Source organism: Hirundo rustica, chromosome 27 (genome assembly GCF_015227805.2).
Source record: "Hirundo rustica isolate bHirRus1 chromosome 27, bHirRus1.pri.v3, whole genome shotgun sequence".
Taxonomy (NCBI): domain Eukaryota; kingdom Metazoa; phylum Chordata; class Aves; order Passeriformes; family Hirundinidae; genus Hirundo; species Hirundo rustica.
Genome location: NC_053476.1, coordinates 3,609,250 through 3,624,913, shown reverse-complemented (window position 1 = coordinate 3,624,913; position 15,664 = coordinate 3,609,250). Strand labels below are relative to the sequence as shown.

General features: G+C 69.1%; 4 protein-coding genes across 5 annotated transcripts in view; 3 read left to right on the top strand and 1 right to left on the bottom strand.

Annotated features, from left to right (window-relative positions):
- The first annotated feature begins 259 nt into the window (after nucleotides 1-259).
- Nucleotides 260-1,676, top strand: TCAP (titin-cap). The gene is made up of 2 exons (XM_040087401.1): nucleotides 260-417; nucleotides 1,022-1,676. Exons 1-2 carry the CDS (start codon nucleotides 272-274, stop codon nucleotides 1,275-1,277), a joined length of 402 nt encoding a protein of 133 aa, XP_039943335.1. The 5' UTR covers nucleotides 260-271; the 3' UTR covers nucleotides 1,278-1,676.
- Nucleotides 1,677-2,920: 1,244 nt separating this feature from the next.
- PNMT (phenylethanolamine N-methyltransferase) lies at nucleotides 2,921-5,349 on the top strand. The gene is made up of 3 exons (XM_040087385.1): nucleotides 2,921-3,077; nucleotides 3,258-3,465; nucleotides 4,796-5,349. Exons 1-3 carry the CDS (start codon nucleotides 2,924-2,926, stop codon nucleotides 5,229-5,231), a joined length of 798 nt encoding a protein of 265 aa, XP_039943319.1. The 5' UTR covers nucleotides 2,921-2,923; the 3' UTR covers nucleotides 5,232-5,349.
- Nucleotides 5,350-5,904: 555 nt separating this feature from the next.
- On the bottom strand, nucleotides 5,905-10,684 carry PGAP3 (post-GPI attachment to proteins phospholipase 3). Of its 2 annotated transcripts, none has more exons than XM_040087335.2 (8): nucleotides 10,491-10,684; nucleotides 9,777-9,874; nucleotides 9,545-9,697; nucleotides 9,086-9,148; nucleotides 8,892-8,953; nucleotides 7,870-8,006; nucleotides 6,953-7,157; nucleotides 5,905-6,282 (listed from the first exon to the last, which is right to left on the bottom strand). In XM_040087335.2, exons 1-8 carry the CDS (start codon nucleotides 10,681-10,683, stop codon nucleotides 6,219-6,221), a joined length of 975 nt encoding a protein of 324 aa, XP_039943269.1. In that variant the 5' UTR covers nucleotide 10,684; the 3' UTR covers nucleotides 5,905-6,218. The 2 variants fall into 2 exon arrangements, with proteins under 2 accessions (XP_039943269.1, XP_039943270.2); XM_040087336.2 differs by having other exon boundaries at nucleotides 9,545-9,667.
- Nucleotides 10,685-12,168: 1,484 nt separating this feature from the next.
- Nucleotides 12,169-15,664, top strand: part of ERBB2 (erb-b2 receptor tyrosine kinase 2) — a 3,860-nt gene continuing 364 nt past the window's right edge. The window contains exons 1-5 of the mRNA XM_040087080.1: nucleotides 12,169-12,273; nucleotides 14,747-14,898; nucleotides 14,987-15,173; nucleotides 15,409-15,546; nucleotides 15,636-15,658. Of these exons, the coding sequence (XP_039943014.1) occupies nucleotides 12,198-12,273; nucleotides 14,747-14,898; nucleotides 14,987-15,173; nucleotides 15,409-15,546; nucleotides 15,636-15,658 (576 nt within the window). The 5' untranslated portion in view covers nucleotides 12,169-12,197. The remainder of the gene's footprint in view (nucleotides 12,274-14,746; nucleotides 14,899-14,986; nucleotides 15,174-15,408; nucleotides 15,547-15,635; nucleotides 15,659-15,664) is intronic.

Sequence of the window (15,664 nt, the reverse complement as noted above, 5' to 3'; positions counted from 1 at the left end):
CTGTGTGGGGGACAGGGGAAGGCCAGCCGTGCCCTGGGCAGGTGCCGGGGTTGGGGGGGGTCCTGCCGGTGCCATCACGTTGCTGGCAGGGCCAGCCCCGCGGGAAGGGTTGGGGTGGGGACACCCCCGAGGGTGCCACACACGTGTCCGAGGTGCCACCGCCCCCGCTCTCCCCCCTTGGCAGCTCCCGGTGCCAGCGGCGCTTCCCAAAATAGCCCCGGCGGGGCCATAAAAGCGGGGCGGGCGCGGGAGGGGGGAGGAAAGCGGCACCATGGTGGGGCCTGGCGTGCTGGGGGGCTCCAAGGGGCCGCTCTCGGCCCGCCTGGGCTGCCGTGTCCAAGAGGAGGACGTGGGGCGGAGGGAGACCTTCAGCGCCGAGTGGTTGGACCTGGAGCTCAGCTCCCGGCCCGAGGACGGGTGAGGGGCACGGTCCCGGGGGTCCCGGGGACACGGGGGGCACTGCGGGGATGGAGGATTGGGGGTGGGTTTTGTGGGGGTTGTGGGGGTGGCTCCGAGGGTTCTGAAATGTGGGGTTGTGGGGGGCTCCAAGTGTCTCAACTTGCGGGGTCTCCATAGGGTTTTTGGGAGGCTCCCAAAATATGGGGTGTCCACGGGTTTGTGGGGTGGCTCCAAAATGGGGGGTTTCCATGGGGGGTTTGGGGCTGTAGAGACTCCAGGGGTGCCAATGGGGTTTTGGGCAGCCCAAGGGTCCCAAATTTGGGTGTTTCCATGGGGTCTTGGGGCTTTGAGGGTTTCTGCGAGTTCCTGTGGGGTCAGGGAAGCTCCAGGGGGGTGTCCAGGAGGGATTGGGAAGGTCTCAGGGGTTCCTGCGAGGAAATCGGGGAGGCTGAGATGCCACAAGGGGCCGGGAGAACTCGGGGGGTCTCCAGGGGTTCCCTGGGGTTGATTCCCGTTGGGCTGAGCGGGTCCATGGGGCGTGGCGGGGGTCTCCGGGGGTCCTGTCGGTTTGGGGTGACCCCAAAGGCTGAGAGCAGGACCCCCAGGAGTGCCCCGTGCCCAGGTGGTGCCGGCGGGAGGTGAACGCGCAGCGCCGGGAGACGCTGGAGCAGCGCGGGGCCGTGCGGGTCCTGGAGCAGCGCTCGCCCTGGGGGCTGCTGCGGGTGGGGGTCCTGGGGCAGCCCCTGGCCCAGCACCTCCTGCCCTACGCCCGCACCCTCCCCGTGCCCCTGTTCGCCCCCTCAGACCTCCGCGGAGCCAAGGGGGGCGTTCCCCGCACCCTCTCCCGCTCCCTCTCCCACGAGGCGCAGCGGGGCTGAGCGTGGCAGAGGGGCCGGGGGAGGTCGGGGGCGGGTGGGGGGCAGGAGGGTGATGTTGGGGGGCCGGGGGGACCCACGCGCCTGGGTCCGCTCGGCCTCCCCGAAAAGACGGCGCGGGAAGGCGGGGGCAGGTGGGGGTGGGCTCCCACTCGCCCGGGACCCCACCCCGCTGCGGGCGTCGTGGAGGCCGGTGGGGACGAGGACCCCGCGGGTCGGGGGGGCTCCCACCCTTCGGGGGGCTCCCGGCAGCTCCGGCGTGACTCAGTTTCCCTGGCGAAAGGAAGGGAATGCGAGGATGAGGAACGCCGAAACCCGCCCGGGGCTGGAGGGTGGTGGGGGGCTGCGGTGGGGTTGTACAAACCACGGTCTTTGTACGGCAATAAAACTCCTACCTTGGCACGGCAGCGTCTCTTTGGGGGGGTACAAGGGTGGGGGGCAAGGTTTTGGGGGGGAGGGATGTTTGTGGTGCGGAGGAACGGGGGGAAACTGAGGCACGGCAGCTGGAGGGAGCCGGTGTTTTATGGGACTGGGGGGGTCGGGGGGGGTTGTGCTTATATAACCCCCCCCGCATCGCCCACCCGCTGCCAGGATCCGCAGCGCCCAGATTAGCTGTTCCCACTCTGGATCCCGCTGTCCCTGGGCCCCCGCCAGGCCCTGTCCCATCCCGGTCCTTGCTCCCTGGAGCCGCCCGTGCCTCCACAGCTCCGGCAGGATTTGGGATCTTTCAACGCCCCCAGCCCCATGAGTGCGCCCCGCTCTGCTCCTTCTCCCGGGTGCTGGGAGCACTGGGAGCACTGGGAGCACTGGGAGCTGGCAGAGGAGGTGCTGGCTCCTGCCAGAGCCGGGCTGAGGCCCAGCACCCTCAGCTCTCCGCCGATGGAGAGCTCAGATGGGCCCCATCCCAACAACATCCCAACAACATCCCAACCCAACCCCATCCCATCCCCATCCCAAATCCCGTTTCATTCCAAGGCCTTTCCTTCCCCAACCCCATCCCAACCTCATCCCAACCCCATCCCAATCCCAAATCCCACGTCATTCCAAGGCCTTTCCTTCCCCAACCCCATCCCAACCTCATCCCAACCTCATCCCAACCCCAACCCCATCCCAACCCCATCCCAACCCCAACCCCATCCCAAATCCCACTTCATTCCAAGGCCTTTCCTTCCCCATCCCAATCCCATTCTCATCCCCATCCCATTCCACCCCCAATCCCTCCACATTTCCATCCCCATCCCATTCCAATCCTTTCCCAGCCCCATTCCTGTCCCTTCCCATCCCCATCCCATTTTTGCCCCTCTCCATCCTCATCCCCTGGGACACTCATGAGCGGGGCTGGGGCAGCACGGGGGGCAGGGGGGGGTCACAGCCACACCTCGGCGCGGCGGGGACAGAACCTCCCGGGCACAGGGACAGGATTCCTGGATCCCCAGAGCCCGGGAAGAGCGGCGGAGCCGTTATCAGCTCCGGGATGGATCCGGCCGCGGCCCCGGGGCGCTGGCGCTAACCGCGTTAGGCGGGATGGATGATGGATGGAGGGACGCGGGGTGGATGGATGGGGCCGTCGCGGCTCCCCGCCGCCCCCCCGGGCCGGGCAGGGATAAAAGGCGGCGGCGGGGCCGGAGCCGGAGCCGCAGCCCCTCGCCATGAGCAGCCCGGCCGCGCTCCGCGAGGGCTACGAGCACTTCGACCCCCGCGCGTACCTGCGCAACAATTACCTCCCGCCCCGCGCTGACTTCTCCTCCGAGGAGTTCGTGGTGCCCTGGAAGCTGCGATGCCTGGCTGAGACCTTCGCCAGCGGTGAGGGGGAAGGCGGCGGGGAGCCCCCTAAAGCCTCGCAGTGGGGTGGGGAAACTGAGGCACGGAGCACCCGCGGTCAGCTCCTCTGGACCTCCCTGGTTTTTCCCGGGTCCCCGGATCGGTTTGGGGAATCCCAAATGGACGGGGATCGCTCCGCCGCGTGTCCTGTCCCCTTCCCAGGTGAGATCCGGGGCCGGACGTTGATCGATGTGGGCTCGGGCCCCACCATCTACCAACTGCTGAGCGCCTGCGACCACTTCGAGGAGATCGTGGCCACCGATTACCTGGCGGTGAACCGGGAGGAGCTGGGCCGGTGGGCGCGGGGAGAGCCCGGAGCCTTCGACTGGAGCCCCTTCATCCAGCACGTCTGCAAGATCGAGGGGCGCGGGTAGGGGGGCACTGGGGGGCACGGGGGGCATGGAGGAGGGTGGTTCTGGGGTGGTCCCTGTTGGATTGTGTCCCCAAAATCCACAGATCCAGCTCCCCACAGATCCTGGGCTGATCTCTGTAGAGCCATATCCCCGAATCCCATGGGATCACGGCCCCACATCCTTACAGATACTGGTTCCAAGTCCGATGGGCTCACAGCCCCATATCCGTGCAGATGTGGGGTGATCCCAGCCTCACACATCCATGGAATCCTGTCTCTATCCCTGTGGATGAAGGGTTGATTCCTGCAGCAGCCTGCTCCCATGTCCCCGTGGCTCTTGGGTCAATCCTTCCTGGATCCCATCCCTGCAGCTGCTGCGCTGATCCCCGGGAGATCCCGTCCCTTTGTCCCCGTGTGTGTTGGATTTGCCCCAGTGGAATCCTGTTCCCGGGTCCCTGTAGGTTCTGGAATGGGCATCCCACCCCACATCCCTGCAGGATCCTGTCCCCATCTCCCTGTGTGTGCTGGATCCCTCCTGGATCCCATCCCCCCATGCCCGTGTGTCCCAGGTCAATGCCCACCCAGCCCCTGCTTCCCTGCACGATCCCACCCCACACCCCTGCAGAATTCCATCCTTTTTTGTGTGCTGCCTTGATCCCACCCCAAACCCTTCCATGTGCCAGCCTCTTCCTGTCCCCACATCCCTCTGTGTGCTGGGTTGATCCCATCCCGCATCCCTGTGTGTGCTGGATTGATCCCATCCCCACATCCCCATGTGTTCTGGATCGATCCCATCCCGCATCCCTGTGTGTGCTGGATTGATCCCATCCCCAAATCCCTTCATTTGCCAGGTCAATCCCCATCCCACATCCCCGTGTGTTCTGGATCGATCCCATCCCCACGTCCCCGTGTGTGCTGAATTGATCCCATCCCCAAATCCCTTCATTTGCCAGGTCAATCCCCATCCCACATCCCCGTGCGTTCTGGATCAATCCCCTCCCCACATTGCCGTGTGTGTTGGATCGATCCCCTCCCCACATCCCTCCGTGTGCCGGGTTGATCCCCTCCCCACATCCCTGTGTGTTCTGGATCGATCCCCTCCCCACATCCCTGTCCGTTCTGGATCAATCCCCTCCCCACATCCCCGTGCGTTCTGGATCGATCCCCTCCCCACATCCCTGTGTGTTCTGGATCAATCCCCTCCCCACATCCCCCTGCGTTCTGGATCAATCCCCTCCCCACATCCCCGTGCGTTCTGGATCAATCCCCTCCCCACATCCCTACATCTCCCGGCTCCATCCTCTCCCCACATCCCCCGGGCTCCATCCCACTCCCCCGCTCCCCTCAGGGAGCCGTGGCAGGACAAGGAGCGGCGCCTCCGCCAGCGCCTCCGGCGGATCCTGCCCATCGACGTTCACCGCCCGGAGCCGCTGGGAGCCCCGCTGCTGCCCCGGGCCGACGCGCTGCTCTCCGCCTTCTGCCTGGAGGCCGTGAGCCCCGACCGAGCCGCCTTCGTGCGGGCGCTGGCCCACGTGGGCAACCTGCTGCGCCCGGGGGGCCACGCCGTGCTGCTGGGGGCCCTGGGCGAGTCCTTCTACCTGGCGGGCCCCGCTCGCCTGCCCGTGGTGCCGCTGGAGGAATCCGACGTGCGGGAGGCGCTGGCGGCCGCCGGCTTCGCGCTGCGGGAGCTGCGGAGCTACGCGATGCCGCCCGCGCTCCGCACCGGCGTGGATGATGTGGACGGGGTGTTCTTCGCCCACGCGCAGAAACCGCTGGAAGGCTGAGGAGGAGGAGGGGGGGGAAATCCTCGGGAAACGCCGGGAAATGCCACACCCCTGCCCGGTGGGATGGGACGGGGTCGGGATCGCCTCCGACCCGACAATAAAGGCCGAGGTTGCGGCAGAGGATGGAAGCGTTGAGGGGGCGCGTGGAGATTGGGGGGGGGGGGTCAGGGAGCCCTGGGATGGGGGGGAAATGGGGTGAGAGGGGCAGGGGGAGGATGGGATGGGTGGGCGGATTGGGGGCACAAAGGGGGCGCAGGGGGCAAGAACAATGTGGGCAAGGGGGTGCAGGACAGGGCAGGTATGGGGTGGGTGAGGGGGGATATGGGGCCCGCTGAGGGGGTTGGGGGCACGCGGAGGGAATTTCGGGGCACACGGGGTGGGACAGAGCGAAAGCAGGGCGGGAAATGGGGCGCAAGGCAGCGGGCGAGGGGTGCAAAAGGGAATGGGGTACACTGGGGGTACGGCACGGCTGGGGGGCACAGGGCGCCCGTGGGGCAGGGAGGGGACACGGGCAGGGGACAAGAACGCAGCACAGCACGGATTAAACTCAGCTTTATTCACATCCCACAACACACCCGGGGAGGGGGAGCGGGGCGGGGAGGGGGGCACAGCCCCTCTGGGCTGGGAGGGGGCACACCCAGCCCCCCAAGGCACCCACACAGAACCCCCCCACCCCTGCCAGAGCCCCCCACGCACACAGACACCCCCCCCCCAAATCACCCACGTGTTCCCCAACAGCCGCTGTCACCTCCTGGGGAGCCCCAGCTCAGCACGGGGAGGGTTTTTTGGGGTGGGGGGGCTCAGCTGTCCTTGACCCCTCTGTGCCCAGCAGCTGAGGGGTGTTCCCACCCCCCCTGGGGAGAAAAACAAACCTCAGAAGGCAACCGGGGGGGGCAGGAGGCTGTGGCCGGGGGGGGGGTCGCTTGGCACAGGGCAGGGCAGGGCCCTGGGGGGGCACGGGGGGCTTCACCCCCCCCGGCAGCAGCTCTAGTCCACTTTGAAGAGGTCGGAGTTGGCCTTGAGGAGGTAGAGGCTGTCGTCCATCAGGAAACTGGGGGGGACCAGGTGGGAAGGGGGGGTTTAGGGGTGCCCTGAACTGAGCACAGCCAAGCTCAGGGCTCGTGGGGAGCAGCAGAGGGGGGCCCCAGAGGCAGCAAGGGGGGGTCCCAGCACCCCGAGTTAAAAAAGGGGGGGGTCTGTGCATGCCATGGGTAAGAGAGGGGCCACAAACACCCCATGGGAAACCCCGGGAGGCCCTGAGCACCCCAAATTATCAAGAGGGATCCACCCAGCACGACATGGGCAAGAGAGGGGCACCCAGCAGCCCAAGTGAGGTCCCCAGCACCCCAATTTCAAGGGTGAGCACCCCAGGGAAAACTGAGGGGGACCCTGAGCACCTGAATGTTAACAGGGGGGACCCCCAGCACGCTCTGGATGAGGACGGGGTCCCCAGCACCTCGATTTCAAGGGTGTCACTTCCAGCACCCCATGGATCAAAGCGGGGCTCTGAGCACCCCAGTTTCAAGAGGGAGCTCCCGGTTTCAAGGGCGAGACTCCCAGCACCCCATGGAAACTGAGGGAGGCCCCAAACACCCCGAGTTCAGGAGGGACCCCCAACACCCCATCACCCCCAGACCACAGCAGAGCCCCCCCCCAAAACCCCCTGAAGAACACGGGGAGCCCCTCACCCCTGTTTTCAAAGGGGAGGGGGCGGCACCGACCTGTAGAAGAGCACGTTGAGGGGGATGGTCCCGATGTGCCAGAGCGCGTGGGCGTCCAGCACCCAGAGCAGCGGGGGGAAATCCAGCAGCTCGAGCAGCGCCAGCGCCTGCAGCAGCAGCACCGCGGCCGCGCATTTCCACACGTGCGGGAGGCGCCGGCCCTGCCGCAGGCACCACCGCAGCCACCACGCCACCGTCAGCATTCCTGGGAGGAAAACGCGCCCGAGGGCTCAGGGGTGCCCGGAGCGGGGCAAGGAAACCACGGGCAGAATGCCCGGGAAAACCGGGCAGGGGATCAGGGATAGGGGGTGCTGGAAGCCTGAGAGCAATCCTGGGAAAATGGGGTGCCACAGGGACAGGGGGGTGCCCAAAATCCTGGTCAGCAATCCTGGGAAAATGGGGAGCTCAGAGACATGGGAATACCCAATTCCCAGGTCAGCAATCCTGGGAAAATGTGGGACAGGGGGACACCCAGCCCACTCCAGTCAGCCTCCCTGAAAACGTGAGGGTTCAGAGACGGGGGCATGGCGAGGACACAGACTGACCCCTGACACAGCCCCAGTCCGTCCCAGTGCCTCCCAGTCCGTTCCAGCACCCCCCAGTCCATCCCAGCGCCCCCCAGTCCATCCCAGTGCCTCCCAGTCCGTCCCAGCGCCTCCCAGTCCGTCCCAGCGCCTCCCAGTCCGTCCCAGCGCCTCCCAGTCCGTCCCAGCCCCTCCCAGTCCATCCCAGCGCCCCCCAGTCCGTCCCAGCCCCTCCCAGTCCATCCCAGCCCCTCCCAGTCCGTCCCAGCGCCCCCCAGTCCGTCCCAGCGCCCCCCAGTCCGTCCCAGCGCCCCCCAGTCTGTCCAAGCCCCTCCCAGTCCATCCCAGCGCCCCCCAGTCTATCCCAGTCCGTCCCGGCGCCCCCCAGCTCACCAGCAGCAGCGTTGGCCACCAGGTTGTAGCCGTAGTCAAAGCGCACGAGGCTCAGGTAGGAGATGTGGCCGGCAAGGAAGAGCAGGAGGAAGGCCCTGAAGATGCTGATTAAGGCCGGGCGCTGCAGCCCCAGCGTCCTGTGGGGAAAGGGCACGGTCAGGGCCCTCCCAGTACGGCCCAGGATCCCCCCAGTACGGCCCAGGGCCCTCCCAGTATGGCTCAGGATCGCCCCAGTACGGCCCAGGATCCTCCCAGTACGGCCCAGGATCCTCCCAGTACGGCCCAGGGCCCTCCCAGTATGGCTCAGGATTGCCCCAGTACAGCCCAGGTGCTCCAGTGATGCCCAAACTGGCCCAACAGAGACCAGCACCTCTCCCAGTGGCTCCCAGTACAACCCAGTGGTCCCCAACACGGCCCAGCAGTTCCCAGTATGGACCGAGAGCATCCCAGTAGCCACCAGCACAGCCCAGAGGCACCAGTATAACCTGAGTGACCCCTAACACAGCCCCAGCACAGCCCAGTGGCTGCCAGCATAGAAGTGGCAAAGTCCAGTGAACCCTCCTGGCATGACCCAGTGCTTCCCAGTACAGCCCAGTGCCTCCCAGTCCCTCCCGAGTGCCCCCCAGTCTGTCCCCAGTGCCCCCCAGTCTGTCCCCAGTCCATGCCCATTGTCCCCAGCCTATCCTCAGTGTCCCCAGCCCGGCCCCAATGCTGCTGAGTCCCTTCCCAGTGCCCCCCAGTCCCTCCCCAGTGCCCCCCAGCCTGTCCCCAGTCCATTCCCACTGCCCCCCAGCCTGTCCCCAGTGCCCCCCAGTCCCTCCCCAGTGCCCCCCAGTCCCTCCCCAGTCCATTCCCACTGCCCCCCAGTCTGTCCCCAGTGCCCCCCAGTCCCTCCCCAGTCCGTCCCCAGTGCCCCGCAGTCTGTCCCCAGTCCGTCCCCAGTGCCCCCAGCCTGTCCCCAGTCCATTCCCACTGCCCCCCAGTCTGTCCCCAGTGCCCCCCAGTCCGTCCCCAGCGCCCACCTGACACAGCACAGGTACACCGAGTGCAGGACGACGGCCGAAGCACAGAAATAATCCAGTTTCTGTGGGATTTGGGATGGCTGAGCCGCGCTGGCAGCGCGGGAGGTTGGGGTGGGAGGGGGTCTGACCCCCCCCAGGTGGGGCTGGAGCACCCTGGGGGGCTTGGGGACGCTCCGGGGGTGCCGCTCCCTCACCTCCGTCAGCGCCGTGTCCCTCGTGTGGAATACGGTGGACCAGAACCAGGCGTTTAAGGAGACCTGGGGAAGGGGGGGATTTGGGATTTGGGGGGAATTCGGGTCAGGGTCCATGCTCCCCTCATTTGGGGGGTGAGGGCCCGGGGAATGGGATGGGGCAGCCGGAGCTGGGGGGGATCAGGAGGCTGTGGGGAAGATCTGGGGGAAGGGGAGAGGGAGCGGGGAGGAAAATGGGGGAGAGGGAAAGGGAAGGGAGTGGGAAAGGGAAGGGGAAGGAGAAAAAGAGACAGAGGGGAGAGGGAGAAGGAAAAGAGAGGGGAAGGGAAAAGGGAAGGGGAAGAGGAAGGAGGGGGAACGGGACAAAAAGGAGAAGGAAAAAAGGGGGGAAAAAAGGAGAAAAAGAGGGGGAAAAAGGGGAATGGGGGAAAAGGGGGATGGGGAAGGGCAGGCCGGGCTCACCCAGGCGAAGGCAACGCAGGTGGGGTACGTGGGGGCGGCGGGGGGCACGGCCGCCCGGTAGCGCAGCAGCATCACCAGGCTGGCCAGGCCGTTGAGGAAGGAGGCGAAGGCGGAGGCCGGCTCCTGGAAAAACAGGAACCGGGAGAAGGGCCACTGGGAGGGGACAGGGAGGGGTCAGCGGGCACCGGGGGGGGGACCCCGAGCCGTCCCCCACGCCGGGACCCCCGCTCACCTTCCCATGGAACTGCGGCACGCGGTGCCCGCCCTGCTGGTACAGCCGCACCGTCAGCCACATGCACTCGTACTTGCACTCATCCCGGCACGTCCAGCCTGCGGGACACACCAGCGCATCCCAGTATGCACCAGTGGGCATCGGGAGCCGGGGGAGGCCACCCCGTGGCACCGGGGATCACCCTGCCGGGACTCGCTGGGCATCACAGCCGGCTTGTCCCCATGGTGACCCAGCAGCTCCCAGTATCCCTCCAGGTAGGTTGGGGATGCCCAAACTGGCCCAACACCTCCCCTGGCAAAGTCCAGTGACCCCACAGGACGGCCCAGTGACTCCCCAGTATGGCCCAGTGACCTCACTTCATAGTCCAGCACCTCCCAGTATAGATCTAAAGCAGCCCAGCAGCCACCAGCATGACCCAGTGACAACCAGTACAGGCCAAGTGACACGGCCCAGTGACCCCCAGCATAGAAGCGGCATGGCCCAGTCACCCCCCAGCATCACCCAGGGCTCCCCAGTCCAGCCCCAGTGTGGCCCAACAGCTCCAGGCCAGCCCAGGGCTCCCCAGCGCTCCCCAGTTCGGCCCCAGCGCCTCCCAGTGCCCCCAGACTGGAGGGGGCGTGGCTTTTCAAACGGGGCGTGGCCGCCGGGAGGACGCGGCCCAAAAGGAGGCGTGGCCTCGTGGCCGTCAGCCAATGGGCGCGGGGGGGGCGGTACCTGTCAGGCCCATGTAGAGCGGCTGCCGGGCACGGAAGTGCCGCAGTGCCGCCCCCGAGCAGTTCTGCCGCTCGCAGCGGCTCAGGCACTCCCGGTACAGCGGTTCCCGGTCTCCCTGCGAGCCCTGGGCCGGGCCCGGCGCCGCCGCCGCCATGAGAAGCAGCAGCAGCAGCAGCGCGGCCCGCGCCGCCATCGCCGCCCGGCCCGGCCGCTTCCGGCCCGCCCCGGAGATGGGGCTGGCGAGGGGCAATATGGGATATACCGCCCCCGCCGGCCGCGGGGGGTGATGGGATACACCCCCCCGGGAGGGAGGATCATGGGATATATCCCCCCGTGTACTCTGTGCAGAGGCTCATGGGATATATCCCCCCACGTTCTCTGCAGAGGATCATGGGATATATCCCCCCATGGGGCCCGGGGACCCACCAGTGTCCTGCGGGGCTTGGGGGCAGCGCGGCCTGAGGAACTGAGTGGTCCCGGCCATGCGGAACCCCCGGCAGCGGCCGTGGGACGAGGTCCCGGTGGCCTGAGGTGACAGTGATGTGCCGGACCCCATTCCTGCCCCCGTGGCAGGCGGGACCCCAGCACCGAGAGCCTCTTCTCTGGGGGCTCCTCCCTCGTGGCAGCCTCGGTGGCACATGTGGAAGCACGGGCTGGGGTGACACAAGGGTACATGGGGGGCAGAGCCTGTCACGTCCTGGTCCCCCATCCCGGCTGCTCCTGGTGCAATGCCTGGCTCTGCCCAGTCAGGGGGTTCGGACGAGGTTCCCCATCTGTGAGAGTCCCCACCTGGGGAGGACCCCGCGTTCCAATTCCCTCAGTGTGCCCAGGGCAGCAGGTGAAGGTGGAGCAGGTGTGGGACAGGTGCAGCTCTTGGTCACCTCATGGGGACCCGTTAGATGCTGCTGGACTGTCCCTGTCCCCCAGGACCGTCCCCAACCCCCTGTGCCATTCCTGGGAGCCAAGTCTGTCCCTGCATCCCCTGGGACTGCCCCCCTCCAGACCCAAGAGTGATATTCCTGTCCCCCCTCCCCACGGGTGACAGTCACAGCCCCAGTGAGGCAGATGAGGGGACAGGGATGGAAAACGCGTCCTCCCCCCCGGGACCGCAGCAGGACCCCAGGACAGGAGCGCTCCGGGGTTGGGGGGTCCCCGGTGCTCCCCAGGGAACGGGAGCGGGGGACTCGGCGATGGGAAGTCCCCGGCCCGCGGCGCTGCCGGGGGATGGATTGGAGTGGGGGGGTCCGGAGTGAGGGGTTCCCGGTGCTCCGAGGGGGTGGAAAGTGGGATCGGAGCCAGGGGGTCCCCAGTGCTCCCGGGAAGTGCACGGGGGGTCCTGGGGCGGGGGGCACCCGCTGGTCCTGGGGCTGGGAAGGGCGAACGAGGGGTCCCCGGTGCTCCCGGGGGACGGACGGCGGTGACCCCCAGCGCTGCGGAGGACGGGAAGAGGGAAGGGGGAGTCCGGGGCGGGAGGTGCCCGGTGCTCCGGGAGGTCGGACGGGGGTGGGGGGGTGGGGGTCTGTCCTGGTCCGGGCCGGCGGGAGCGCGCGGGGGCGGCGGGAGCGCGCGGCGCGCCCTCGCCCGGGGCCGGGACCGGGATCGGGATCGCGAGGCGGAGCCCGGGAGCGGCGGGAGGCGGCGGCTCCGGCTCCGCAAACTTTCCCGGAGCGGCGGCGGGGCCATGGGCCGCGGCCCGCGCTGAGCACCATGATCGCGGCCGGGGGCTGCCTCGGCGCCGGGCTGCTGCTGCTGGCCGCCCTCTGCCCCCCCGCCGCCGCTGAAGGTGGGTCCCACCGGGGGGCACCGGGGACACCGCGAATCGGGGGGACCCCGGGCCGCGGGAGCGTTCCCCTCGCCGCGACTTCGCGCAAAGTTTTGCACGGGACCGACCGGGACCGGGGCGGGGGGGGGTACCGAGAAGGGAGAACCGGGAAAGGGAGGGGGGGACACGGGGGGCGTGACCGAGAGGGCACCGGGGGGACATCGGGGGGTGGGACCGAGTGGAAAACCGGGAGGGGACCGAAGGAGCCCGAGTCGGGAGCGAAGGGGCCCCCGGGGGTGGGACCGGGCAGCTCTGGGAGTGGGTCGTGCGGGCACCGGGCCGCGGGGTCCGGTGTGCCCGGGGGCTGCACGGTTGGAAGCGACGGGACCGCCTCTCCCGGTCCTTCTCCAGTCCCTCCGCTGCCCACTCCGTGCCCCCAGTTCTCCCCGCCGCGGGCAGCGCGACTCCGGTGTCCCCGCCAGGACTGGGGGCCGAACTGGTGTGTACTGGGAGGCGCTGGAGACAAGGGGCAGGCCCTGCCCGCTGCGCCCCGGCCCCCCCGGGCTGGGGGCGACCCCCGGTGCCGCTGTCCCGGGAGGAATTTAGGCTCCGGTGCAGGCCGGAGCTGGAAGCCCTCCGCTGCAGCCGGTACCGCCCGGAGAAGCGGGGACGGAGGCCCCCCCAACTCGTGGGGGTTCCCTTCCCGTGGGCATCGGGAGGCTTCGGGGTGCGGGGCAAGGCGCGGTGCCCCACGGAGCGGCTGGGTGGGCGGGTGGGTGCGTCCCCGTCGCTCCCATCCACATTCTCGACGTGCCGCACCCAGCCCAGCCCCGGGGGGGAGCGGGGAGCCCGGCCCGACAGCCCCCGGGCCTCGGCCAGGCACCGCGGCGGGGCTGGCAGGAACCGGGCTAGCAGGGCGTGGGGCTGGTGGCCCCAAAGTTGGCACGCAGCAGCCCCAAAAAGTTGGACGTCCAGCAGGGAGGCAGCTCCAGCACGGGGCGTTTGGAAGGAGAATGCCCGGTGGGACTGAGGGGGCGTGAGGTGGTGGGACAGGGACGTGGGGACAGCCCGGGTGTCACACAGCTCACTCTGCTCGCAGGGTCTGTGTGGGGCGAGCTCCTGGTTAGGGACACCCCGGTGTCTCCCCCGTGCCCGGGGCCGGATTCGTGTCCCGCAGCCCCGGCTCGGGGCAGCCCCGCGGGCACGTGGCCGACGGGCTTTGCCCGACACCCGTGGGTGCTTCACGGCGGCACCGCCCGCTGGAGCGAGCCCGGCGGGATGGATCGCTCACTGCCCTCCCCGGTGCCCAGCCAGGCACCCGGGCCAGCAGACGAGCCCCGAGGGCACGGAGCCGGGATCCCACCGGGATCTGCCGCTCGCTTCTCCCACCCGCCCTTTGCCCCGGGGAAGCCGCAGCACCCCGCGCCCGTGCCACAGCAGGTGTGGGCAGAGACCTTGAGCTTTGGCCGCCCAACACAACGGCGCCTTCCCTTCCGGGGTCCCCCCTGTTGCACAGCCGCTGGGGTGGGAGAGGGCCGAGCTCCGCGTTCGGGGGGCTTCCTCCTTCCTGGCCGTATTTTCCCAGGCTCAGAGGCCTCGGAGCAGGCGGGGGAGGCGAGTGCCAGCCCGGTGTCCAGGACACGGAGCCGCGCCCGCAGCTGCCCAGCACCGGGGGCTGTCACTCAGCCCCAGAGCAGCCGCGGACCGGCACACCGAACCCCCCCCCGACCCCCGTGTGCCCCCCTGCCCCGTGCTGGGACGGCAGCGGCTCTGGGAGCGACACCGCGCTGGCGGCAGGGTCAGCGCCGGGCTCGGTGTTGGGAGCGGGGCTGGGGTCCGGCTTTGGGGGGGCTCTCCCCGCCGAGGTGTTGGGGCGCCGGGGGCCGCGGGCGCGCCGGGGCTGGGCCGTGCCCGGCAGCCCTGCGTCACCGCTGCTCCCCAAACACGCCCGACCTGAAAAGGCGGTTCCAGCCGGGAGCGGGCGGCCGGGGCCCTGTGCCACCCGCGCCCGTGACTCACTCGCCCGGGGGCCGGCACCCAGGGCGGGCTCCGCGCCCCCCACCCCGCCCGGGTGCCGCGGCGATGCTCGCCCGCCCCGGAGCCCCCCGCGCTGGGGCCGGCCGGGCCCCGCAGCCGTCGCCGTTCAACAATCGCGTCTTGTCTCGGCGCGGCCGCCCCGGCGGCGTGGGCAGCGCATTCCTGCCCCCCGCTCCGGCCCCGCGGCTCTGGGGGTCCCAAAGCCGGCCCCCGGCAGTTCCCGGGCCCCGCCGCGGGCACGGGGCGGCACCGGTGCCCGTTGTCCCTCGAGCGGGGGCCCGGTGCCGCAGCGGGAGCAGCTCACGGTCCAGGAAACCCATCGGAAGCTGTTGGGAGCAGTCCCGCAGATAAAGAGGCGGCCGCCGCATCCGCGGCGTTTCCTGCGGGGGCCGGAGCTCGATGTCCCACGGGGGACAGGAGCGGTCGGGGACCCGCTGAGCCCCCGCTGTCCCCACAGTCTGCACCGGCACCGACATGAAACTGCTGCGTCCCTCCAGCCCCGAGAGCCACTACGAGACCCTGCGGCACCTCTACCAGGGCTGCCAGGTGGTCCAGGGCAACCTGGAGCTCACCTACCTGCCCGCCGACGCCGACACCGCCTTCCTCAAGGTGCGCAGCGGGAGAACGCCCCGAAGGGCGTGGGGGGGGGAAGGCCGGGGGTCCGGCCGGCCCCTCACCGGTGTCCCCCACATCCCAGGACATCAAGGAGGTGCAGGGGTACGTGCTGATCGCGGAGAACCGAGTGAGCGGGCTGGAGCTGCAGAGCCTGCGCATCATCCGCGGCACGCAGCTCTTCCAGGACCGCTACGCCCTGGCCGTGGTGGGCAACGCCGGCCCCGCCGGGGCGCCGGGGCTGCGCCAGCTCGGCATGAGGCACCTGACAGGTGGGGGAACCCCCGTCCGGGGCTGGCACGGGGTGCTCGGGGATGTGGGTCGGTGCGCTTTGGGGTGGGCGGTCGCATGGAGTGGGTCCCTGTCCAGGTCTGGGTGTCCCCGTGGCGGGTCCCCACCCCGAACTGGGTGCTGCCATGGAGTGGCAGGTGCCAACCAAGGACTGCAGGAGCTGCAGGACACCCCTGTCCCCATGCTGACCCCCAGTACCTGTTCACCCCCCCCCAGAGATCCTGAAGGGAGGGGTGCGCATCGAGAGGAACCCCGAGCTCTGCTTCCAGGAGACCATCCTCTGGAGCGACATCCTGCACCGGCACAACGAGTTCCGCAGCGAGATCCAGGTGGAGACCACCCGCACCCGCAGCTGTGAGCCCCCCGGGGGGGTTGTGGTGCCTGGGAGGGGTCTGGGGGTTCCAGCCCCCCGGCACCCCCTGCTCACTGTTCCTCCCACGCAGGTCCCGACTGCCGAGCGCTCTGTGCCGAG